Here is a 27,172-nt window from a genome sequence, read left to right as displayed (position 1 = left end):
TAGATAGGTCTCAGAGGTCAGTGTTGCTGTTTTTTTTTCCTTTTGGCTAAAAAATCTCAGGGAACTATTTGTTGGGTTCTATTCCAGAATATTTTCACCAAAAAAACGCTTCAGACCCATCTTTATTATCACAACCAGCCAATCAGTAGTCGTTTGGTATTAACAGCATCGAAAAAGCAAGAGAGTTCCAGAAAAACATTTATTTCTGCTTTATTGACTATGCCAAAGCCTTTTAAAGCAGAAGTAGATGTTTTTCTGGAACTCTCTTGCTTTTTCGATGATCCAGTAGATGTTGGCAATTTGATCTCTGGTTCTTCTGCCTTTTCTAAATCCAGCTTGAACATTTGGAAGTTCATGGTTCATGAACTGTTGAAGCCTGGCTTGGAGAATTTTGAACATTATTTTGCTAGCGTGTGAGATGAGTGCAATTGTGCGGTAGTTTGAGCTTTCTTTTGCATTGCCTTTCTTTGGGATTGGAATGAAAACTGACCTTTTCCAGTCCTGTGGCCACTGCTGAGTTTTCCAAATTTACTGGCATATTGAGTGCAGCAGTTTCACAGCATCATCTTTTAGGATTTGAAGTAGGTCAACTGAAATTCCATCACCTCTGCTAACTTTGTTCGTAGTGATGCTTCCTAGAATTGTGTATTCATGCAAAGTACTGTGCACAGTACTAGTAGCAGTAACCCTACCTGCTCACAAGCTAGTTTTTGAGGGTGAAATAAGAATCACATAGAATTGATATGAAAAGGACAAAGTTAGCCATGTAAAATTAAAATAGTATTGTTAACAGGGCTTCCCTGGTGGCTCAGATGGTAGTGTCTGCTTGCAACGCGGAAGACCCGGGTTCAATCCGTGGATTGGGAAGATACCTCGGAGAAGGAAGTGGCAAGCCACTCCAGTACTGTTGCCTGGAAAATCCTATGGATGGAGGAGCCTGGTAGGCTACAGCCCATGGGGTCGCCAAGAGTCAAACACGGCTGAGCGACTTCACTTTACTTTACTTTTACTTTATTAATAGTGCCTAGTTTACGTTAATGTGCGAGAGAATTTACTTACTTGACCATTTCCCCTTTACTCAGTGCCTCTCATCAACTTTATAATCACATTACATAGAAGAAAGAATGAAGAACAGCTAAGTTATGTACATACTTTATGAATATTCTTCTTTTGCATCTTAGAGACTCTTCTGATTAGATTAATGTGGAGTATTTTCCTATCTCATATATAAAAATCTTATTTTGATACTAATGTTAGTTCTAAATATTAACATTTTCCAATCTCATTATGAAAATAAACTCAGGAAATTTCTTTCTGGGCCAGCTCAGCTTCTTCCAAAATATACTAGAGCATATAAAGATATAACTACATTAAATCAGTATTTTGACCATAGTAATACTAAGAGTGGGTTTCCTTGGTGGCTCAGATGGTAAAGAATCTGCCTTCAGTGCGAGAGACCCAGATTTGATCCCTGGGTCAGGAAGATCCCCTGGAGATAGTAAGAGTAGTATGAGGTCACTCTTTGCAGTTATTCCTATAAATACGCCAACAAATAATTATCTCTTCAGAGAGATTTGGGCTTCCCTTGTGGCTCAGCTGGTAAAGAATCCGCCTGCAATGCGGGAGACCTGGGTTCAATCCCTGGGTTGGTAAGATCCCTTGGAAAAGGGAAAGGCTACCCACTCCAGTATTCTGGCCTGGAGAGTTCCATGGACTGTATAGTCCATGGGGTCGCAAAGAGTCGGATACGACTGAGCAACTTTTACTTCACTTCACTTTAGATAGATTAAAGCCAGGAAGTCCATTTGCTCTCTAGATAATAAATAAATATAGTCTTAGAGCATTTACTTAACTGTACTGATGTGAAGGAGCATAACAGGAAAAAGTAATTAAGACATTTGGATCCTTTATTCAACTCTGCTACTCAGCTCTGTTACGTTGGGCAAATAGTTTAATCTCTCGGATATATTTTCCTCATATGTAAATAAAGAGGTTGATTTTTTAAGTCCCTGCTAGCCAGGAGGGCCTGTGATTAGATTTCAATTTACATTGCATTCATGGGGTAGATTAAAAGGAATACGAAAGAGATTAGAGTGAACAGGAAAATGAGCCTGAGGGGAAGAAAGCCAAGAAGTCAAAGAGAGAAAGTATAAATGGATACTTAGCACTGTTCTAGCGAATTTTCATGTTAAAAATATGAATTTGTTGTTATTCAGTTGCCTAGTCGTGTCCTACTTTTTGCAACGGCATGGATTGCAGCCCACCAGGCTGCCCTGCCTTCACTATCTCCCAAACTTTGCTCAAACTCATATCCATGCTAGCTAACCATCTCATCCTTTGTTGCCCTCTTCTCCTTTTGGTTTCAGTCTTTCCCAGCATCAGGCTCTTTTCCAGTGAGTCATCTCTTCGCATCAGGTGGCCAAAGTATTGCAGCTTCATCATCAGTCCTTCCTATGAATATTCAGGGTTGATTTCCTTTAGGATTAACTAGTTTGATCTCCTTGCTATCCAAGGGACACTCAAGAGTCATCTCCACCACCACAGTTCCAAAGCGTCAGTTCTTTGCTCTCAGTCTTCTTTTTGGTGCAACTCTCAAATCTGTACATCAGTCAGTTCAGTTGCTCAGTTGTGTCTGACTCTTTGCGACCGCATGGACTGCAGCACGCCAGGCCTCCCTGTCCATCATCAACTCGCGGAGTTTATTCCTGTCCATTGAGTCAGTAATGCCTGTACATGACTACTGGAAAAACCATAACTTTTGACTATATGGACCTTTGTTGGCAAAGGGATGTCTCTGCTTTTTAATATGCTGTCTAGGCTTATCATAGCTTTTCTTCCAAGAAGCATCTTTTTAATTTCATGGCTGCAGTCACTGTCCACAATAATTCTGGAGCCCAAGAAAATAAAATCTGTCATCCTTCTACTTTTTCCCCATCTATTTGCCATGAAGTGATGGGAGCACATGCCATGATCCTCATTCTTTGAATGTTGAGTTTTATGCCAGCTCTTTGACTCTTCTTTCACCGTAATCAACATTTTCTTTTTTACTTTCTGCCATTAGAGAGCTATCATCTGCATATTTGAGGTTGTTGATATTTCTCCTGGCAACTTTGATTCCAGCTTGTGATTCATCCAGCCCAGCTTTTCACATGATGTACTCTGTGTATAAGTTAAATAAGAAGGTTGACGATATACAGCCTTGATGGACTCTTCACCCAGTTTTGAACCGGTCAGTTTTCCATGTCCGGTTCTAACTGTTGCTTCTTGCCCTGCATACAGGTTTGTCAGGAAACAGTTAAGGTGGTCTTCTATTCCCATCTGTTTAAGAATTTTCCACAGTTTGTTGTGATCCACACAGTCGGAGGCTTTAGTGTCGTCAGTGAAACAGAAGTAGGTGTTTTTCTGGAATGCCCTCACTTTCTTTGTAATCCAGTGAATGTTGACAATTTGATCTCTGTCTCCTCAGACTTTTCTAACTCCACCTTGTACATCTAGAAGTTCTTGGTTTATGTATTGATAAAGCTTACCTTGAAGGATTTTGAACATTACCTTTTTGAGTATGTGAAATGAGTGCAATTGTATGATTGTCTGAACATTCTTTGGCATTGTCTTTCTTTGGGTTTGGAATGAAAACTGACCTTTTTCAGTCCTGAAGTTACTGCTGAGTTTTCCAAATTTGCTGACATATTGAGTGCAGAACTTTAATAGCATCATCTTGTAGGATTTGAAATAGCTCAGCTGGACTTCCATCACCTCCACTAGCTTTGTTCATAGTTCAGTTCAGTCGCTTAGACGTGTCTGACTCTTTGTGACCCCATGAATCACAGCACGCCAGGCCTCCCTGTCCATCACCAACTCCCAGAGTTCACTCAGACTCATGTCCATTGAGTTGTTATGCCATCCAGCCATCTCATCCTCTGTCGTCCCCTTCTCCTCCTGCCCTCAATCTTTCCCAGCATCAGGATCTTTTCCAATGACTCAACTCTTCGCATGAGGTGGCCAAAGTATTGGAGTTTCAGCTTTAGCATCAGTCCTTCCAATGAACACCCAGGACTGATCTCCTTTAGGATGGACTGGTTGGATCTCCTTGCAGTTCAAGGGACTCTCAAGAGTCTTCTCCAACACCACAGTTCAAAAGCATCAATTCTTCGGTGCTCAGCTTTCTTTATAGTCCAACTCTCACGTCCATACATGACCACTGTTAAAACCATAGCCTTGACTAGACGGACCTTTGTTGGCAAAGTAATATCTCTGCTTTTCAATATACCATCTAGGTTGTTCATAGTAATGCTTCCTAAGGCTCACTTGACTTCACACTCCAGGAAAAATATGAATATATGTACATAAACACTGTCTCTATTTTTTTAATTTTCAAATTGAGTGGTGCCTTTTTTTAGTTTCTATTTTTAACATTTGGATCTTCCCAACCCAGGGATCGAACCCAGGTCTCCTGCATTGCAGGTGGATTCTTTACCAGCTGAGCCACAAGGGAAGCCCAAGAACACTGGAGTGGACAGCCTGTCCTTTCTTCAGCCGGTTTTCCCAACTCAGGAATTCAACCAGGGTCTCCTGCATTGCAGGCAGATTCCTTACCAACTGAGCTATCAGGGAAGTCCCTTAATTTTTATTTTTAACACTTTATTGAAGTATAACCAAATTACAGTGTTGTGTTAATTTCTCCTGTATAGGACAGTGGTTTATATATATGTGTACTTATGACTGAAAGATCCCAGGAAAGTGAAAGTGTTAGTTGCTTAGTTGTATCCAACTCTTTGGGACCCCTGGACCATAGCCCACCAGGCTCCTCTGTCCATGGGGATTCTCCGGGCAAGAATACTGGAGTAGATTGCCGTTCTCTTCTCCAGGGATCTTCCTGACCCAGGGACTGAATGTGGGTCTCCTGCGTTGCAGGAGGGTTCTTTACCGTCTGAGCCACCAGGGAAGCCCTTGTGGAATATATGTAAATATATATACACACACACAGATACATATATATATGTGTATATATATTTCTTACCATTACAGTTTATCACAGGATATTGAATATAATTCCATGTGCTATATGCAGCAGGTCCTTATTGTTTATTTATCCTATTATATAATAGTTTGCAAGACTATTTCTGCTCTTGATTCTCTGTTTTGCTAATCGTATCCACTGGTCTCAGTACAAAGGATGAATTGTCAGCTTCAGGGGTAAGATACTGCATTATTGGTGTGAGGGCAGAGGGAAAGTGGCAGGAAGTGGCCAGGATAGTAGGTAGCAAGGACAACAATGAAAGTAAATCACGGGAGAATCTGAACCAGGGCAAAAGAGTATGACTAAATAAAACTAGATTTAAAGTTGTTTATCCCAAACTGTAGTCTGTGCTTCACCGTTAAGTAGCCACTGAATTACCCTGGGCTCAAGTTTGAGATTTAGAAAGCAGTACTGAACATATAGAGGCTAATGTGATACAGAAATGAAAATCTGTAGGATCCCCAAAGTACAAATGAAATGGACAGGAATGTGGAATGAAGGGATGGGTAGGAAATTGGCTCATCAATATGGATGCTATTGTAATATCAGAAATTATATAATTAAACAGGGAATATGTTAGCTAATATACAGGTATAAAGTTTGTGTCAGACCTTGAGTCACAGAACAGATCCATTCTAATGTAACTTTATTTTGGATCTGTGAAATCGGTTTAATTGTGCTAAGAATGCATACTGTTTTAAAGGACTCCTTACAGAGAGCAATTGTACTGTAATTAATTTTTTAATAAATACAATATTCTTTATTGAGTTTACTTGAAGACATAAAGTTCAGATACACGAATATGACCACAGTTGTTAACATCATTACTGTATTTAATATTATTGTGGGAACACTAGCCAGTGAAATCAAAGAGAAATTGTGATTACTTGAGTAATAACTCTTCTTCCCACTAAGTATATTTTTACTCACGTTGTACCTCTAGTTCCAAGCTCAACATTGCTCAGTTAGTGAGTTAAATGAATGAATAATGATAGCCACCAGTTCTGAGCACTATGTTGAATGTTTTATTTACATTTTGTTTCATGTTCTCAGTTCAGAGTCGTGTAATTACTTCAGAGTCATGTAATTACTCAGAGATCAAAGCTAGTCAATGATACTGGGCTAGGTGGGAGATACAGAGATTTATAAAAAGATCCTGCACTTAGTCTTCTAAAAGCTGAATAAATGCTTTAACCAAACATAGAAAACATTGACATACTATTTGTGCATAGTTAATAGCAGTAGTGATGTTTGGGGTGATATATCATATGCTGTTTTAATGCAATGATATAGCACTTTTTATTGATATAATGCAAGTCTTTTTTTTTTTTTTGAGTTTAAAAAAATCTGAGTCATTTGCATTGTGAAATGTTCCCATTGCTAAGTTGCTTCAGTCGTGTCCGACTCTGTGTGACCCCATAGATGGCAGCCCACCAGGCTCCACCATCCCTGGGATTCTCCAGGCAAGAATACTGGAGTGGGTTGCCATTTCCTTCTCCAATGCATGAAAGTGAAAAGTGAAAGTGAAGTCGCTCAGTCGTGTCCGACTCTTAGCAACCCCATGGACTGCAGCCTACCAGGCTCCTCCGTCCATGAGATTTTCCAGGCAAGAGTACTGGAGTGGGGTGCCATTGTTCCCATTAGTTGTACCCTTTACATTGGAATTTCAGGTTGAGCAAGGGTCACTCTTCTGAAAACTCCACAATTTTCAAGAGGAAGAGGAAAATAATTGATAAAGCATAGCTCTGTGGCAAGAATAATTCTAATTTAATTCAAAGACTTTCTAAATAAATAGAATAGTTCATGTGGTTGCAAAGAGTCGGACACAGCAACTAAGTACTGAAAATGATGTCATAGCTTTTGGAACTTCCATCTCTACATGATGAAATTAAGGAGATAAAACCATACCAAAGTGCTTTTTATAAGTAAAAACTGTGGCTCTCTGTAAGTAAAAAATATTTTAGTCCTTTAAAAAAAAAAAGACTGTTCAAAAGGTTTTCTCATAAGTTATGCAGGAGATGAGATAATTTGAAGAATAAAACATCAGGAGAAAATATGTAGTGTTAGCATGTAGCTTTCTCCTCACCACTCTTCAGATAGAAAATATATCAGCACCTGGAAAACTTCACAGAAGTTTATGCACAATAAAATGATGCCATTGGATCTTTCACTGAAAGATCATGTTAAAAAAGGTCAAATTTTGTTTTCATTTTTATAATTACTGGTCACTAGTGTATGTACTGTTTATTTTGTTTTAGAGTATTTTTATTATGTATGCTGAATGGTCTCAATGGACATGAGTTTGAGCAAGCTCTGGAAGATGGTGAAGGACAGGGTAGCCTGGTGTGCTGCAGTCCATGAAGTTGCAAAGAGTCAGAAACAATTGAGCGACTGAACCACAACAAAATGCTAGTTTATGTTAAAATAACCATGTATGTTTTGCATTTTATAAATTTATGTTTGTAGTTGCCGTTTTGTAGTAAATTTTATATTTATAGAAATGTATTTATGATCTATATTTTAAATGATTTAGTTTCACTTTTTTCTTTTTAAAGAAATTGCTGGATTCCAAACACTTAAAAATACTGTAATTAAAACTGTTATTTTAATATTAAATGAAGTAGATGCAGAAATAAAGACTGGTATTAAAATTAGTATTTTAGTACTGAATCAAGTAAATACCAAAAATAAATACTTCTGTAGTAAAAACTGCACATATTCATTGCATATACTCTTTGCATGTATGGTTGTAGTGGTTCAGTTGCTAAGTTGTGTTTGACTCTTTGCGACCCCATGGACTGCAGCACACCAGGTTTCCCTGCTCTTTACTGTCTCTTGGAGTTTGTTCAAACTCATGTTGGTTCAGTTGGTGATGCCATCCAACCATTTCATCCTCTGTTGCCCGCTTCTCCTCCTTCCCTCATCACAGCATCAGGGTCTTTTCCAGTGACTCTGCTCTTCGCATCAGGTGGTCAAAGTATTGCAGCTTCGGCATCAGTGCTTCCAGTGACTATTCAGGGTTGATTTCCTTTGGGATTGACTGGTTTAATTTCCTTGCTGTCCAAGGGAGACTCGAGTCTTCTCCAGCACCACAGGTTGAAAGCATCAGTTCTTTCACACTCAGCCTTCTTTATGGTCCAGCTCTCAAATGTGTACAAAACTGCTGGATAAACAAGAGCTTTGACTATACGGAACTTGGTTGGCAAAGTGATGTCTCTGCTTTTTAATTTGCTTTCTAGGTTTGTCATAGTTTTTCTTCCAAGGAGCAGGTGTCTCTTAATTTCATGACTGCAGTCGTGTCTGCAGTGATTTTTGAGCCCAAGAAAATAAAACCTGCCACTGTTTTCACTTTTTCCCCATCTATTTGCCATGAAGTGATAGAAAAGATGCCATGATCTTCTGTTTTTGAATGTTGAGTTTTAAGCCAGTTTTTCCATTGTCCTCTTTCACATTCATCAAGAGGCTCTTTTGTTCCTCGTTACTTTTTGCCATTAGAGTGTTGTCAATCTGCATATCTGAGGTTATTGATGTTTCTTCCGGCATTCTTGATTACAGCTTGTTACTCACCCAGCCCGGCATTTTGCATGATATACTCTGCATGGAATTTGAATAAGCAGGGTGACAGTACATAGCCTTCATGTTGTTGTTCCATGTCCAGTTCTAACTGTTGCTTCTTGACTTGCATACAGGCTTCTCAGGAGATAGGTCAGGTGGTCTGGTATTCCCATCTCTTCAAGAATTCTCCACAGTTTGTTGTGATCCCCACACTCAAAGGCTTTGGTGTAGTCAGTGAAACAGAATAGATGTTTATCTGGAATTTTCTTGCTTTTTCTATGATCCAGCAGATGTTGGCAATTTAATCTCTGGTTCCTCTGCCTTTTCTAAACCCAGCTGTACATCTAGAAGTTCTCTGTTTAATACTGCTGAAGCCTAAGTTGAAGGATTTTGAGCATTATCTTGCTAGCATGTGAAAAGAGTATAATTGTATGGTAGTTTGAACATTCTTTGGCATTGCCCTTCTTTGGGATTGGAATGAAAACTGACCTTTTCCAGTCCTGTGGCCACTGCTGAGTTTTCCAGATTTTCTGACGTATTGAGTGCAGAACTTAACAGCATCATTTTAGGATTTGAAATATCTAAGCTGGACTTCAGTCACCTCCACTAGCTTTTTTCATAGTTCTGTTTCCTAAGGCTCAGTTGACTTCATACTTCAGGATTTCTGGCTCTAGGTAAGTGACCACACCATCATGGTTATCCAAGTCATTAAGATCTTTTTTTGTATATGTATGACATACATATACATGCACCTTTTTGTGTATGTATCATATGTTTTGTAAAAAACAAAAAGAACAACACATCACGGAAAATGTACACTTCATAAACTATGCTTTATATTTGAGTGTTCAGAGAAAAGAGCATTCTAGTGAATTCAGTTATTTTAGAAGCATATGGAATAATACTTTAAAAATTTGTCACCTTTCTGAAAATATTTTATATAAAAGTTTTTATGTGATCTGTCATTTCGAAATTTGTAGCTTGAAAATAAAAACCCTCCAAGTGACTTGTCAAAGAACCGTATCACTTGCTTTCTGTGTGCATACAGTAAAACTATTTCAGAAATTAATCAGAGGGTCTTTGTTCTAATAAGCTGGTTATTTTTAAGAAAGGTACTCTAAGTATTGAACTGAAAAAGGGCATTTGCTCAGAATAGGAAGAGTTCATGCTGCTGCATCCTGCATGGTTTTATATCTAGTTACTAATCCATTCTGTTCAGTAGAATTTGTAGGTTGTCCACATACGATTTCTGTGTCATATATTTGGTTAACAAGTATAGAGGGAATTTGGACAATAGCATACTTAGTTTTGGTAGCCACTTGTGTTATTTCTTAGAAAATGAACCGTGTAGACTTAGGTGATACCTTTCATTTTGATAGTAGCTGATTTTAACAGAAGTTTTCAGAATTACTTCATTTTCTTTCTTCCTGCTTTTGATTATATAGTTTCTTCTCCTTGGAATGCTGTCTTCTCTTGTTTCTAGGTATTCATATCCTACCTGTTTTTCAGGACTTAGAGTTTATCTTTTTACCCATAGCATCTTGCCCAGTGGTGAAAGATTTGAAAATTTTCCTTCTAAGAATAGGAACAACACAAGTATACCTTCTTTCATTACTTTTGTTCAGTGTAGTACTGGGAGTTTGTGCCAGAGAAATTATGCAAGAAAGGAAATGAAAGATACCCAAATCTGTCTGATCAACATAAGCAAAATTATCTCTGTTCACAGGTGACATGATCTTATATATAAGAATCACTAAATATTCAGAAAAAACTTTAAAAACGAATAGAAACAAACTCAGCAAAATTATAGGGTACAAAATCAGCACTCCCAACTCGGTTGGATTTCTACACACTAACAATGAACAATTTGAAAGAAAATTAAGAAAATAATTCCAGTTATAATTGCATCAGGAAGACTACTTAGGAATGAATAACTGAGGAGGTGGAAGAGTTATCCATTGAAAACAATAAAACATTGCTGAAAGAAATTAACAAGATACAAATAAATAGATGTCCATACTAGCCAAAGGGCAACCCAAACCATTGCTCTTGCCTGGAAAATCTCATGGACAGAGGAGCCTGATAGGCCACAGTCCATAGAGTCGCAGAGTTGGACACAACTGAGTGACTTCACTCACTATACTAGCCAAAGCATTTTATAGATTCAGTGCAATCTCTATCAAAATCCCCATGAAGCTTTTTTGCAGAATAGAAACATCAATTCTAAAATTCATATAAATTCTCAAGGGATACCAAGGAGCCAAGACAATGCTGAAAAGAAGAATGTACTTTGAGAGCTGACATTTACTGATTTCAAGACTTACTACAAAGGTACAGTATGGTACTGGAATACAGACAGACATTAAAGACTGATGGAATAGCATAGAAAGCCCAGAATAAACCCTCACCTGCATGATTAAATTATTTTCAATAAAGGTGCCAACTACTCTCAGTGGGACCTCTTCAGCTGGGAAAGCTGAATAGCCACGTGCGAAAGAATGAATATGAATCTGCCTTACAACATGTAAAAAATAATTGAGTCAGTGTTCACATGAATCAAGATCTAAATGTAGAAGCTAAAATTATAAAAAGCCTTCGAAGAAAACATGGGAAAGTTTCATGACATTAGATTTGGCACTGATTTCTTGGATGTGATACCAAAAACAGATATCAAAAGAGAAAATAGGTAAATTGGACTTCAAAATTGGACTTGATAAAAATTGAAAGTTTCTGTGCATTAAAGAATGCTATCAACATAGTAAAAAGGTCCAGAGAATGGGAGAAAATACTTGCAAAAAATATATATGAATAGGGATTAACATGCAGCATATGTATCTCTTACAACTCAGCAACAACAAACCCAAACAACCCTATGAGAAATGGGTAAAGCATTTGAATAGACATTTCTTTAAAGAAGATATACAGTAAAAAATAATTAAAAAAAAAAAAAAGAAGATATACAGTTGACCTGTAAGCACATGACACGATATTCAGTGTCACTAATCATTAGGGAAATGCAATTCTAAATTACAGTTTGACCTTAAAGGGGGAAGAAGGGCAGAAGAAAGGAAGATTGAGTAAAAGCATCTTAGGCTACAGTGAAGTTCTAAAGAGAGTTTGACAAGGAGGAATTTATCAAGGAGTTTTTGGGCCAAATTCATCTGTTGGAAGATTCCTTGGTCTCCCTCAACCAGATCTTTCTTCATATACCTGCCTTCCTTGCTGTGTGGGAACAGTTGGTGGTGGAAAGCCTGGTAGCTGGGGCACTGGTCAGCTAGTTGCCTGTGGTTAGAAATCTTGAGAGCCATATTCTCATAACCACAGCACCATCTTCTTATAAATTATTTTTTACTTTTTGTGAAAAATTATGGCCTGCTAAATTATTGTCTTTAAAAGACATTGCTCTGTTAATTAAGGACTTGGTATTCATTTATAAACCATACTTGGAGAGATTGAAGAATTGTTATATTTTTGTGTTGTTATATATATGTTTTTATATATTTGAGGCTTATTGATTTAAATTATGTTTGCAAAAGAGGAAGAGATGCTCTTTTTTTCCTCTTCAAGTCTCTTTTAATACTGCTGCTGCTGCTTAGTCGCTCCAGTCATGTCACACTCTGTGCGACCCCATAGATGGCAGCCCACCAGGCTCCGCCTTCCCTGGAATTTTCCAGGCAAGAACACTGGAGTGGGTTGCATTTCCTTCTCCAGTGCATGAAAGTGAAAAGTGAAAGTGAAGTCGCTCAGTTGTGTCCGACTCTTAGCGAACCCATGGACTGCAGCCCACCAGGCTCCTCCATCTGTGGGATTATCCAGGCAAAAGTACTGGAGTGGGGTACCATTGCCTTCTCTGTCCTCTTAATACTACTGTATCCTTATTTTTAATTAATGACCTTGCCTCCTATTTTACTGAAAAGAATAGAAGTGATCACAAGAGAATTTTCCACAAGCTACTACCACCAGGGTGTCTAAACTTGTGTCCATTTACTCTGCCTTCTGTTCTGTTACTGAACTACCTGTAACAACTGCCTGTGGTTTTAGCAAAGATTAGTCCCTTCACTTAGGCGTGCATCTGCTGTTACCTACTCAGTGTTCATTGCTCCAGTTCTTCCTTCTATATTATCAGTTTTTCTTTTATTTGTATTATTTCTGTTAGCATATGATCATATTATTTCTTATATTTAAAACCCACCTACATTTAACCTCAGTTCTTTCTTTAGCTAATCATCCTGTATCTCTTCTCTCCTTAAAAGCAGAGTTCTTGAAAGTGGTGTCTGTATACACTTTCTAATTTCTTTCTTCCTAATCTTTAAAAAATCCATTGTAGTCAGACTTTTGCCCTTACTACTTCAATAAAACTCTGCTCTTGTTAAGGTTGTCAGTCATCTGCATAGTGCTAAATCCTGGTGGTCAGTTTTCAGTCCTCATATTACTTTGAGTAGCACTTGACTGGAAAAGGTCAATTTTCATGCCAATCCCAAAGAAAGGCAGTGCCAAAAAATGTTCAAACTACCACACAATTGAACTCATCTCACATGCTAGCAAAATAATGCTCAAAATTTTCCAAGTCAGGCTTCAACAGTATGTGAACTGTGAACTTCCAGATGTGCAAGATGTTCAAGCTGGATTTAGAAAAAGCAGAGGAACCAGAGATCAAATTGCCAACAGACACTGAATCATCGAAAAAGCAAGAGAGTTCCAGAAAAACGTCTACTGCTTTATTGACTATGCCAAAGCCTTTGACTGTGTGGATCACAATAAACTGGAAAATTCTTAAAGGGATGGGAATACCAGACCACCTGACCTGCCTCTTGAGAAACCTGTATGCAGATCAAGAAGCAACTGTTAGAACTGGAGTTGGATCAACAGTCTGTTTCCAAATCAGGAAAGGAATACGTCAAGGCTGTATATTGTCACCCTCCTAATTTAACTTATATGCAGAGTACATCATGCAAAATGCCTGGCTGGATGAAGCACAAGCTGGAATCAAGATTGCTGGGAGAAATACCAAAAACCTCAGGTAGGCAGATGACACCACCCATATGTCAGAAAGCGAAGAACTAAAGAGCCTCTTGACGAAAGTGAAAGAGGAAAGTGAAAAAGTTGGCTTAAGACTCAACATTCAGAAAACAAAGATCATGGCATCTGGTCCCATCGCTTCATGGGAAATAGATGGGGAAACAGTGGGAAGAGTGACAGACTTTATTTTTCTGGGCTCCAAAATCACTGCAGATGGTGACTGCAGCCATGAAATTAAAAGATGCTTACTCCTTGGAAGAAAAGCTATGACCAACCTTAGACAACCTATTAAAAAGGGGAGACATTACTTTACCAAGAGAGGTTTGTCTATTCAAAGCTATGGTTTTTCCAGTATTCATGTATGGATGTAAGAGTTGGACTATAAAGAAAGCTGAGTGCCAAACAATTGATGCTTTTGAACTGTGGTGTTGGAGAAGACTCTTGAGAGTCCCTTGGACTGCAAGGAGATCCAACCAGTCCATCCTAAAGATATCAGTCCTGAATATTCATTGGAAGGACTGATGCTGAAGCTGAAACTCCAGTATTTGGCCACCAGATGGGAAGAACCGATTCCTTGGAAAAGACCCTGATGCTGGGAAAGATTGAAGGCAGGAGAAGGGGACGACAGAGGATGAGATGGTTGGATGGCATCACCGATATGGTGGACGTGATTTGAGTAAGCTCCAGGAGATGGTGATGGACAGGGAAGCCTGGCGTACTGCAGTCCATGGGGTTGCAAAGAGTTGGACGCGACTGAGAGACTGAACTGACTGACAAAGTAGATCATTTTCTCCTTGAAATAATGCATTATTCATGTGGTTTCCAAGATACCAAACTCTTCTGGTTTTATATTTAACCTCACTGGTCATTCCTTCTCAATGTCTCTTGCTGGTTCCTCCTCAGTCCTTTGACCTCTAATTATTGTTATGCAACAGAGCTTAATTGAGATTGCATCCAGGATCATGTTTTACCATATGTCTTTGGGGAGACCACTTCTGTTGAATTTCAGGAATGTTATTTAAGCACCTATTCAACATGTCCACCTGGATGTCCAAGGATATCAAACATAACTGTAAAACCAAAATATTTGCTTTTACTTTGACCAAACTTGTTCATTTGTTCTCCCAGTTTAGTTCAAAGCACTATATCCCTCTAGATCATTTTGCTCAGAATTGATGTCTCTTTCACAGCGCATACACAAAACACTGTAAAATTTTATTGGCATGGCTTTCAGAACATATCCAAAATCTTACCAATTTATACCACTCTGCTGCTTCTACCCTGGACTAGCCAGCTTATCTCTGGTATGGGTTATTGCAGTAGCCTGTCTCAATGTCTCTCTTGCTTTGAAACATTTTTTATGAGCATAGATGCCAGAGTGATCTGTTTAAAAACCTGTGAGGCTATGCTCAGGACCATGCAGTGTGTTTTCATCTCACTCTGTCTTAAAGCCAAGTCCTTATAATGGAAAGTAAGGCATGTGTGATCTGCATTCTGACCCCCCACACCTACATTTCAGCTGTTACTACTCTTCTCTTTCTCCTCTTCATTCAGCAGAGGTTGCTTATTCTTGCTCTTCCTGGAATACATCAAGCATATGCAGGCTTAGAGTCTTGCATATTTTAACAACCAAACCGGAAACTGTATTAGTTCTTTAGGTAAGCAGAAGCAGTAAGGGTATGTATGGACTGTTACTCAAAGTAATAGGCAGGAAGGCAGAATAAAAACACAAAAATTTGGTTGGAGAATAATGAAATAGGTTCTGAGTGCTTCTCTTAAGTGAGGTAAGAAGCAAGATGACTAGCTGAGAGTGAGATAGATAGGATATGGTCTAACTTTAAGTGAAGAAGCAAGGTTTAAGATAGTTGGTTAGGGTAATGGCGGAGTGAATGGCTTCAGGCTAAGTAGCATTAAAACCTATTAAGTTAATAGGTACAGACTTAAAAGTATGACCTGTCAGCATAGTTATTTCTTTTTCTTTTTTTAAATGTTGCTTTAGTGGGGTGGGAAAGGGTTGATGAAGAATTAAATATAAAACTAGGGTTGAAATCTGACAAAGCAAGAGGGCAAGGACATTCAAACTCTTTGCAAGGAGTGATCATAGTGATGACTTAGAAATCCAAGCTGTAAAGATGGAGATGAAAACAGGAGTGGGGCGAGGAATAGTAATAATATGTGAGGATCCATGGATTGAGGTCACTTGAGGAGACAGAATTACAGACTTTGGGGTACTAGACATACTGAGTTGATAGGGCTAGCTATCTGAGAAATGAGATTCTTTAAATTTCTTGGGGAGAGAGGAGTGAGGCTAATGGCAGTGGAGATGACTATTGGATTGAGTTCCTATGGTAGTAGAGGAGAAAGTTCTATGAAGTAAAAAATATACAGAGGGATGTTGGAAGGATAAATAACCTGGATAGATTCAAAAGTCACTAAGAGCTTAATATGTGAGTTTCCCAAATAAACAAGTTTGCATCTGTCTTTTAAAAAATAAAACCACAAGAAAATCCAAATAAGTAAGGTAATTTTTAAAAACTTAGAATGTTCATCAGCTTACTTTGGAGGCAGATACTGTTGACCCTAAATTGTAAATTGATTTCTCAAATGAAGAAATTTCCACAGTCCCTTATGAATCAGAGAATGAGAAAAGTCAGTTCTGTTAGATCTTAAAAACGTTTTCAGTAGTACTTTGGTATGCAGAAGTGCTGGAAGCATGTTGGCAGAAAATTGGAGCCATAGAGTAAGCCCAAACTAGGACAGCAAAGTCATTATTCTGCTTTTTAGTGAAGAAAGTCTTTTTTTAAATAGTTGTGACCCTTGGTACTTTACTAAAAGCACTTTCCTGGAACTTCATTTGGATGCAAGGCTTTACCAAAGTAATTAGGAAAACAAGGATTGAATATTTAGTAGTAACTTCTAAAACTTTACCATATTTTGTGATACATAAGACAGTTCTTTTTATTTAGATTACATTAAATATATCACTATATAGATAACAAAATTGAGTAAATATAGTATTTATTACTACCTTATTTCTCCAAGTAGAATCTTGGAGCATCGTATAATTCATTTGATTTACGCTGAATGGTGTAGACATTTAAGTTGGTCTTGATGCCAGCCTTAATTTAGAATGTTTTCCTTGTGCTCCCAAATGAATAAGGGAAAATAACTTTAAACATTTTACAAAATTAAAAGACAGTGCCTGAAGGAAATAAGAACTTTCTTGGGTTTAAAAATGAAACGGTAAGATTTAATCACTGTACACCTCTGATGGAGATATACATTTCATAGAACCTATGGTAAGAGTAAATTAGAAAAGGAAGTAAGGTGATGACTAAGGCACAGAAATGGAAGAAGTTGGACTGGCTATAGTAATCTAGAATAAGTCCTAGAAATAAGAGCATTGCTAAAAGTGGAAACAATAAGGAGGTGAGAATAAGTTACCTATTTTGACAATATTTTTATTTCTTACCTGTAGGTGGTTTCAGAATGATGCTTAATTCTTTAGTTTGTCTTTCCACAACATTTTCTAGCAGGGAGACGTATGAAGGCTTTAGGAGGTATTACTTTTGAAGAACTGAAGTCTTAGGATTCTGATTGTAATTTTTTTATTTGAGCTTTGTACTTTATTTTGTGATAGTTAAGAGTCATTCCTCCATGTCCAGCCATATTCTCTCATGCTTCCAAATTGTTTTGCAGACTAATGCTAAGACTACTAAAGAAAGGGTAAATGACTTCTTATCAGAAATGTTGTAAAGAGTGGTTATGGCATTCAGTATGTGTTTGTATTAGGCAGTTTCTAACATTGAGATTTTTGATTTGTTCCTTTCATCAAAGTTTCCAGTGACCAAAAAATTTTTCCAGTCTTATATTTCTCTCCTGATAAAAGAAATGCATCATTTTAAGTAATACTATTCACAACTGTTACTCATTTAGATACTAAGAGTATGAAACTGGCAGTGATTTTAAAAGATAATCTCTCTAGCTAGTTACGTGTGAGCAAGTCAGGTAAGCATTCCGGGCATCAGCTTTGATATTTATAAAATGTAATTACTATATACTTATTTTATCAAATAATAGCATGTTTTGGTAGAAAGAAAATGAGATTGGAGCCAGAGGTTGAAGTCTTTAATTTCAGAAACTGAGTTTTCGCATTTGTAAAATGCTTTATCAGTAGAGTTTTGCAGGTCTTATCTGGTAATATATGTGAAACTTTGTAAGTTCAAAAGTATATATATTATAAATAGAATGGTTATTCAGTCAGGGAGTAAGTGCCTTGTATGTGCTGGGCTGTGTGATGAAGTTCACTTTGTTATCTTTTCTGATTTTAAAATTTATTAAGTCACTGAATTCCGTAAAAATATTAAAATCATTATGAATAAATGAATTTATTTGTTTTTGTTTGTTTCACTGCTTATTTTTTAATTTTTTGAAAATTTATTGAGTATAGTAGATTTATAATGTGTTTAATTTTTGCTATATAGCAAGGTGACTCAATTATACATAATTATTTTTTAAAATTTTCCATTATGGTTTATCACAGGATATTGAATATAGTTCCTTGTGTTGTACAGTAGGACCTTGTTGTTTATCCATCCTGTTTGCTTTTGCTAATCTAAAACTCCCTGCCCCTCTCTTCTTTGCAGCCACAAGTCTATTCTCTATACCTATGAGTCTGTTTTTGTTTCATAGATATATTTATTTATGTCATATTTTAGATTCCACACATTAGTCATATCCTATAGTATTTGTCTTTCCGACTTCTCTCAGTATGATAATCTCTAGGTCCATTCATATTACTGCAAATGGCATTATTTAATTTTTTTTTTTTAGTGGCCACATAGTATTCCATTTTGTGTGTGTACCATATCTTCTTATACATTCATCTGTTGATGGACATTTAGTTTGCTTCCATGTTTTGGCTATTTTGAATAGTGATTGGGGTGCATGTTTCCTTCTGAACCATGTTTTCCTCTGGATATATGCCCAGGAGTGGGATGGCTGGATCATACAGCAACTCTAACTCTAGTTTTTTCAGAAACCTCCATACTATTTTCCATAGTGAAGTGGAAGTCGCTCAGTCATGTCCGACTGTTTGCAACCCCATGGACTATATAGTCCGTAGAATTCTTCATGACAAAATACTAGAGTGAGTAGCTTTCATAAGGGACCTTCCCAAACCGGGGATCAAACCCAGGTCTCCCATGCTGCAGGTAGATTCTTCACCAGCTGAGCCACCAGGGAAGCCCTGTTTTGTAGTGGCTGTACTAATTTACATTTCCCCCAATAGTGTAGGAGTGTTCCCTTTTCTTTACACCTCATAATGGGCAAATTTGGCCTTGGAGTGCAGAATGAAGCAGGGAAAAGACTAATAAGAGTTTTGCCAAGAAAATGCACTGGTCATAGCAAACACCCTCTTCCAGCAACACAGGAGAAGACTCTACACATGGACATCACCAGATGGTCAACACCGAAATCAGATTGATTATATTCTTGCAGCCAAAGATGGAGAAGCTCTATACAGTCAACAAAAACAAGACCAGGAGCTGACTGTGGCTCAGATCATGAACTCCTTATTACCAAATTCAGACTTAAATTGAAGAAAGTGGGGAAAACCACTAAACCATTCAGGAATGACCTAAATAAAATCCCTTATGATTATACAGTGGAGGTGAGAAATAGATTTAAGGGCCTAGATCTGACAGATAGAGTGCCTGATGAACTATGGAATGAGGTTTGTGACATTGTACAGGAGACAGGGATCAAGACTATCCCCATGGAAAAGAAATGCAAAAAAGCAAAATGGCTGTCTGGGGAGGCCTTACAAATAGCTGTGAAAAGGAGAGAGGTGAAAAGCAAAGGAGAAAAGGAAAGATATAAGCATCTAAATGCAGAGTTCCAGAGAATAGCAAGAAGAGATAAGAAAGCCTTCTTCAGGGATGAATGCAAAGAAATCGAGGAAAAGAACAGAATGGGAAAGACTAGAGATCTTTTCAAGAAAATTAGAGATCCCAAGGGAACATTTCATGAAAAGATGGGCTCGATAAAGGACAGAAATGGTCTGGACCTAACAGAAGCAGAAGATATTAAGAAGAGGTGGCAAGAATACACAGAAGAACTGTACCAAAAAGATCTTCACGACCCAGATAATCACGATGGTGTGTTCACTCACCTAGAGCCAGACATCCTGGAATGTGAAGTCAAGTGGACCTTAGGAAGCATCACTACGAACAAAGCTAGTGGAGGTGATGGAATTCCAGTTGAGCTATTTCAAATCCTGAAAGGTGATGCTGTGGTAGTGCTGCACTCATATGCCAGCAAATTTGGAAAACTCAGCAGTGGCCACAGGACTGGAAAAGGTCAGTTTTCATGCCAATCCCAAAGAAAGGCAATGCCAAAGGATGCTCAAACTACCACACAATTGCACTCATCTCACATGCTAGTAAAGTAATGCTCAAAATTCTCCAAGCCAGGCTTCAGCAATACGTGAACCGTGAACTTCCTGATGTTCAAGCTGGTTTTAGAAAAGGCAGAGGAACCAGAGATCAAATTGCCAACACCCACTGAATCATGGAAACAGCAAGAGAATTCCAGAAAAAGATCTATTTCTGCTTTATTGACTATGCCAAAGCCTTTGACTGTGTCGATCACAATAAACTGTGGAAAATTCTTCAAGAGATGGGAATACAGGTCAGGAAGCAACAGTTATAACTGGACATGGACCAACAGACTGGTTCCAAATAGGAAAAGGTGTACGTCAAGGCTGTATATTATCACCCTGTTTATTTAACTTATATTCAGAGTACATCATGAGAAACGCTGGACTGGAAGAAACACAAGCTGGAATCAAGATTGCCGGGAGAAATATCAATAACCATAGATATGCAGATGACACCACCCTTACAGCAGAAAGTGAAGAGGAGCTAAAAAGCCTCTTGATGAAAGTGAAAGAGGAGAGTGAAAAAGTTGGCTTAAAGCTCAACATTCAGAAAACGAAGCTCATGGCATCTGGTCCCATCACTTCATGGCAAATAGATGGGGAAACAGTGGAAACAGTGTCAGACTTTATTTTTCTGGGCTCCAAAATCACCACAGATGGTGACTGCAGCCATGAAATTAAAAGACGCTTACTCCTTGGAAGAAAAACTACGACCAACCTAGATAGCACATTCAAAAGCAGGGACTTTACTTTGCCGACTAAGGTCCGTCTAGTCAAGGCTATTGTTTTTCCTGTGGTCATGTATGGATGTGAGATTTGGACTGTGAAGAAGGCTGAGCGCTGAAGAATTGATGCTTTTGAACTGTGGTGTTGGAGAAGACTCTTGAGAGTCCCTTGGACTGCAAGGAGATCCAACCAGTCCATTCTGAAGGAGATCAACCCTGGGATTTCTTTGGAAGGAATGATGCTAAAGCTGAAACTCCAGTACTTTGGCCACCTCATGTGAAGAGTTGACTCACTGGAAAAGACTGATGCTGGGAGGGATTGGGGTCAGGAGGAGAAGGGGACGACCTAGGATGGGATGGCTGGATGGCATTACGGACTCGATGGACGTGAGTCTAAGTGAACTCCGGGAGATGGTGATCGACAGGGAGGCCTGGCGTGCTGTGATTCATGGGGTCGCAAAGAGTCGGACATGACTGAGCAACTGAACTGAACTGAAGAACTATGGATAGAGGTTCGTAATATTGTACAGGAGGCATTGACCAAAACCATCCCAAAGGGAATGAAGTGCAAAAAGGCAAAGTGATGGTTTGAGGAGGCTTTATAGATAGCTTAGGAAATAAGAGAAGCAAAAAACAGGATGAAAGGGAAAGGTATACCTAAATGAATGCAGAGTTCCAGAGAATACCAAGGAAATACAACAAGGCCTTCTTCAGTAAACAATTCAGAAGGACATAGAGGAAAACAACAGAATGGGAAAGACTAGAGAGTCCTTCAAGCAAATTTGAGATATCAAAGGAGCATTTGATGGAAAGATGGGTAAAATAAGGACAGAAACAGTAAAGACCTAATAGAAACAGAAGAGATCAAGAGGAGATGGCAAGAATACACAGAAGAACTATACAAAAAAGGTCTTAATGATGCGGATAACCACGATGGTGTGGTCACTCACCTAGAGCCAGACATCCTGGAGTGTGAAGTCAAGTGGACCTCAGGAAGCACTGCTGCCAAGAAAGCTCGTTGAAATGATAGAATTCCAGCAGAACTATTTAAAATCCTAAAAGATGATGCTATTAAAGTGCTGCACTCCATATGTCAGCAAATTTGGAAAATCCAGCAGTGGCCACACGACTGGAAACGGTCAGTCTTCATCTCAGTTCTGAAGAAGGGCAGTACTAAAAGAATGTTCAAACTATCAGACAGAGTTGTACTCATTTCCCATGCTAATAAGGTTATACTCAAAATTGTTTAAGCTAGGCTTCAGCAGTATGTGAACCAAGAACTTCCAGATGTACAAGCTGGGTTTAGACAAGGCAGAGGAACTGAGATCAAATTGATAGCATTCACTGGATCATAGAAAAAGCAAGGGAATTCCAGAAAAACATCTACTTCTGTTTCATTGACTACCCCAAAAACTTTGTGGCTAATAACAAAATGTGGAAAACTCTTATTAAAGAGATGGAAATATCAGACCATCTTACCTGTCTCCTAAGAAACCTGTATACAGGTCAAGAAGCAACAGTTACGACCTTACATGGAGGAACTGGTTCAAAATTGAGAAAGGAGTACGACAGGGCTCTATACTGCTACCCTGTTTATTTAACTTATATGCAGAGCACATCATATGAAATGCTGAGCTGGGTGAGTTACAGCTTGGAATCAAGATTGCTGGGAGAAATATAAACAACCTCAGATATGCAGATAATAGATAGCCTTCTAATGGCAGAAAGCGAAGAGGAACTAAAGAACATCTTGTTGAGGGTGAAAACTGGCTTAAAACTCAGCATTAAGAAACCAAGATCATGGCATCTGGTCCTGTCACTTCATGACAGAAGTGGAAACAGTGATGATTTCCTCTTTTTGGGCTCTAAAATCTCTGTGGATGGTGACTGCAGCCATGAAATTAGAAGACGATTGCTTCTTGGCAGGAAAGCTATGACAAACCTAAACCGTGTATTAAAAAGCAAAAACATCACTTTGATGACAAAGGTTCATATAATCAAGGCTGTGGTCTTTCCATTAGTTATGTATGGATGTGCGAGTTGGACCATAAAGAAGGCAAAGTGCCATATAATTGATGCTTTTGAATTGTGGTGCTATAGAATACTCTTGAGAGACTCTTGGGCTGCAAGGAGATCAAAGGAAATCAACCCTGAATATTCATTAGAAGGACTGATGCTGAAGTTGAAGTTCCAGTATTTGGCCGTCTAATGCGAACAGCTGACACTGGAAAAGACCTTGGTGCTGGGAAGGATTGAGGACAAAAGGAGAGGAGGGCAGCAGAGAATGAGATGGTTGGATGGCATCACTGATTCAGTGGATATGAACTTGGGCAAACTCTGAGATGGTGAGGAACAGAGAGGCCTGGCATGCTGCAGTCCATGAGTCACAAAGAGTTGGACACGGCTTGGCTATTAACAACAAAAAGGAAAGATGTGAAGATTATTCTCAACAGGAAGAAGAGTGTTTTATGAAAAAACCGTGTAATAACCCCTGATAAAGCACTGTAGTAATAATTTCCTTTAGAAAGAATATTGAGATATGGTTGTAATTTATTCACTTCATTTCTAGGTAAGTAAAGGAAATTAAAGCGAGAAGTCTGCAGAATATTACAGTATATATTTACTTTGATTAATTTTATAAAAACAGTATCTTTGAAATATAGTTGATAGACTTTTTACAGTATTTCCAAATAAAATGGGGAGGGACTGTTGAAAAGCTTTGTTTCACTCAGGTTTTCTGTTTTTCTTCTGTTGTTTTTGTTTACCTTTAATAAGTGGCTGTTAGCAATATGCTTTCCTAGCAGGTGTTTTCAAGAAAATATAATGTTTCTTTAAGATAAAAGGGAAACTTTAATGAATAGCTGCTTTTCCAAAGAAACTTGAGCTATGGAAAAAACATTTTGATGATGAATGTTTGGAAATGCATCCATCAGTATAGAATTTTGTTGCTGAAAGTGATATATGTCACCTACAACTATTATATCTTGGAAAACATTTTGAAACAAATTTATTGCTTGTTTTAAAGTCAGTGTGAAGAAGGAGATGTGTGTGCTGGGGGAGGGAAAGAGGGAGACTTATTTATAAGCAGTTGGGTCACATGATTTTGGAGGTTTGGCAAGTCCAAACTGCAAGGTAGGGCCAGGGAAGGGTTGCAGTTCTAGCCAAAGGCACTCTGCTCGCAGCCTGCTTGAAAGCCTACCAGCATCATTTCTTCTTGAAGGAAGGTCAGTTTTTGTTCTATTAAGTCCTTCTACTGATTGATGAAGCCCACCCATATTATGAAGGGTATTGTGCTTTACATATTCCAAACTAAGCAATTTACATATTAATATTTTATCCAAAAATAGCTTCACAGAAACATCCAAGATAATATTTGACTGACTATCTGGGCACTGTTGCTCAGCTAAATTGACACAAAATCATATTACAGTCATTTTCAGTGGAGTTTGAAACTCTTTGTTAAAAATATAGAGTATTTTCTGATTAGTTTGTTAAAATAACACTGACATTTAACCAAATTTTGACATAAAATGGAATTGGAAGTTATAGTCAACAGTTGACTTTTTCCATTTAGATCTTTTTATATCTTTGTGAGGTGTCATTTATTTCCCCAGCTGTGACAGCCACTGAATTTAGTCTAAATGTTTCAGTTTATAACCTAGACATTCAGATTGCTTTGCCATTAAATATTAAACCAAGATTTTAGAAGTAAGCATGTCAAATTCACTGCTTTTATTAAAATTGTTGTTTCATACTGATATTTTAATAAGTTATGGCCCCAAGGCTTTTGCTTTTTCATTAAAGAAGTAAAAAAAGAACTATTTAAAATAATGCTTATCTCCACTAGGGACAAGAGAACAGAGCTAATGGGGGGGATCATTAAGTTGAGCTATGCTACATAAACCCTTGATGACTTAGGCTCTGACTCCCATGGCAAGTTGTGTGGAAGCTGCAGGCATCATCGGCAAAGTCAGTGTTACGACAGGAGGGTGAGCCCCCAGCAAGGCGAGCTGTCCTACCTGCTGGCTGGCTGGACTGTATGCTCATGGAGGGCAGGGCTGGGGCTGAGTGTTCCTCTTTGTCCCCAAGGAACTTGGCAGATGGCACGTGCTCAGTAAATATTGTAAGTTAATAAACAGGTTAAAAAATGTTTATTTCACTTCTGTTTCTTTTTAAAATTTCTATTTTTGTGGGTTTCATAATTATGTAATACAGTGGCATAGTATATATAATTATAGGTAATATACATACAGGAATATTCAGAAATTTTACTGATTGGGGTATATAATATATAATAAAACATTTTTGGAGATTTCATCTAGAAGATAAGGAAGTTTAATGTAAAATTTGATGAAGAGGATGATGGGAAGAAGTCTTAAAGCACTTTGGGAAATGAAGGGTAATTGTTTTCAGCTTGGACTTTTCTTTTTCTGGAATGTTTTGTTGTTATTGGGAGTTTTTCAGTTTGAAATAGAATTCACATTTATAGTGGGAAATATTAACTAACATACCAATTAAATTTACTGAGCAGTGCATTCTCTTGCTGTTTTCAAATCTGCTTTGGTAGCCAAATAATAATGGAAAAGTGCATGAAAGAATAGAATTAGAGTAGTAATACCAGACTATGAAAGCTGGGTGAATTCTGTCTCTGCTGTTTAGTTAGACTTTACTTTTATAAATAGAATTTTATAATGATTTAAAGTAGGGAAAGAAGGGACTTCCATGGTGGTCCAGTGATTAAGACTCCATGCTTCAGGGGTGTGGGTTTGATTCCTGGTCAGGGAACTAAGATTCCTCATGCCACTTGATGTGCTCAAAATTATATTTTTTTTACATAGGGAAAGAAAAGGCAGATATTTTGAAATGATTTATTTGTAAATAACACATGTGATTAAACCATGGGTGATTTGGAAAGATAAAACAACTAGAGAGATAGAAAGGGAAGGTACCTGAATGTTCTGAATATTGAAATTTAGCATTCTGATCTCTGAATATCTTTAATATGGGAGATGTAGAGAGCACCAAGTTATTAGCCAATTTGGAAATTATTCTTGAAGAATAGGAAATGATGCTTTTTCAGGCAACAGGTAGATGGGAATATCTTTTGAAGACTGCAAGAGCCTTGCAGAACAGTGATCTTTATGTGTTAATATCTTGTTTCCTGTACTGTGTAACACTTTATGAATGACCATAGTCCTATTGAGATGGTTGATGGGACTCCCGTTTTATGGAAAAAGTATGAAGTGCCTTGGTAACTTGCCCAAGGTCAAAACGTACTACAAATGCAGAGCCCAGAATTTGAACCCAGGTTTATGTGATTATGGTCAAACACTTCTTCACTGAGAGTCTGCTGTGGTGCTAGGAATAGTGCTTGTACCTTAGGAGTTCAGAGTAGAGTAATACATGGCTCCTGCCCTCAACATGGTGTTGCAAGTGAATAAGATAGTAATCTGTAGGGAGCCTTGGGGAGCCAGAGAAAGACCCTTTAGCTCAGTCTTAAATTTTAGGGGCATTTTCTGTCTGAACTGGATCTCAAGGAAGGTGTAAGAGTTAATTGCAAAGAGATGATCTGTGGAGGGTGTTGCTTGCAGCCTGGGGGAACCACATGTGATATTTAGGCATAAAAGATATTTAGGCATAAAAATAGCATGATCTATGCTGAAGAACATATTTCTGTCTGGGTCTTAAAGGATGAGATTGGTGGTGACTAGCATAAAGAAGAGCCTGAGTTTTTCTTTTCATACATGATTACCTGGACAAATAACAGAAACTGGTTAAAATATTTGTGGATAAAATTTCAGACTTTTCAGTGTGGTTTTATCTTCCTTTTCTAGGATCAGTTCGACAGCTTAGACAAGCATACACAATGGGGAATTGACTTCTTGGAAAGATATGCCAAATTTGTTAAAGAGAGGATAGAAATTGAACAGAACTATGCGAAACAATTGAGGTAAGTTACATTTTTTTTTCAGTTCTCAGAAATGAAATTACATGTTTAAATAGTTAGCTTTAGATAAATGTGATACAGTAGGAGTTGAATTCTGTGTTTTTCATCAGAGTTAGATTGAGTTAGGTAACTGGTTTGTTTTAGTGACTGGTTTAATTAAATCATTGCCTAGTATCACAAGGAATATTGGCTGGCTAGATCATGAGCAGCTTTCATTCCAGAAAGATACTTCAAATTATACAATCAAGAAGCAAAATTCCAGGAAAAAGAAGTAACTTGGTAATATTAATAATTTTGTGCTTTACAGTTTTATTCCCGAACTTTTTGTGTTAGTAATCTTTCCAAAATATTGAAGATTTCTCCAGTTTCTCATTTCTTCATAGTTTCTAAGACTTAGAAAGTGAGTGTGATGAGCTGTGTTTCTTTCTGTCAAAAAGTAGATGTATATTACTAATAAAAGATTCTGGAAT

The 27,172-nt window shown here is 37.9% G+C and overlaps 1 protein-coding gene across 1 annotated transcript in view; it reads left to right on the top strand.

The window, feature by feature from the left end:
• The window catches only part of FNBP1L (formin binding protein 1 like), a 92,024-nt gene that overhangs the window by 9,073 nt on the left and 55,779 nt on the right, over nt 1-27,172 (top strand). Inside the window, exon 2 of the mRNA XM_052638042.1 lies at nt 26,590-26,705. Within this exon, the coding sequence (XP_052494002.1) occupies nt 26,590-26,705 (116 nt within the window). The remainder of the gene's footprint in view (nt 1-26,589; nt 26,706-27,172) is intronic.

This window comes from Budorcas taxicolor, chromosome 3, assembly GCF_023091745.1.
Source record: "Budorcas taxicolor isolate Tak-1 chromosome 3, Takin1.1, whole genome shotgun sequence".
In the NCBI taxonomy this organism is placed as follows: domain Eukaryota; kingdom Metazoa; phylum Chordata; class Mammalia; order Artiodactyla; family Bovidae; genus Budorcas; species Budorcas taxicolor.
The sequence above is the reverse complement of the archived record's forward strand: the minus strand, read 5'-3'. Positions and strand labels throughout refer to the sequence as shown.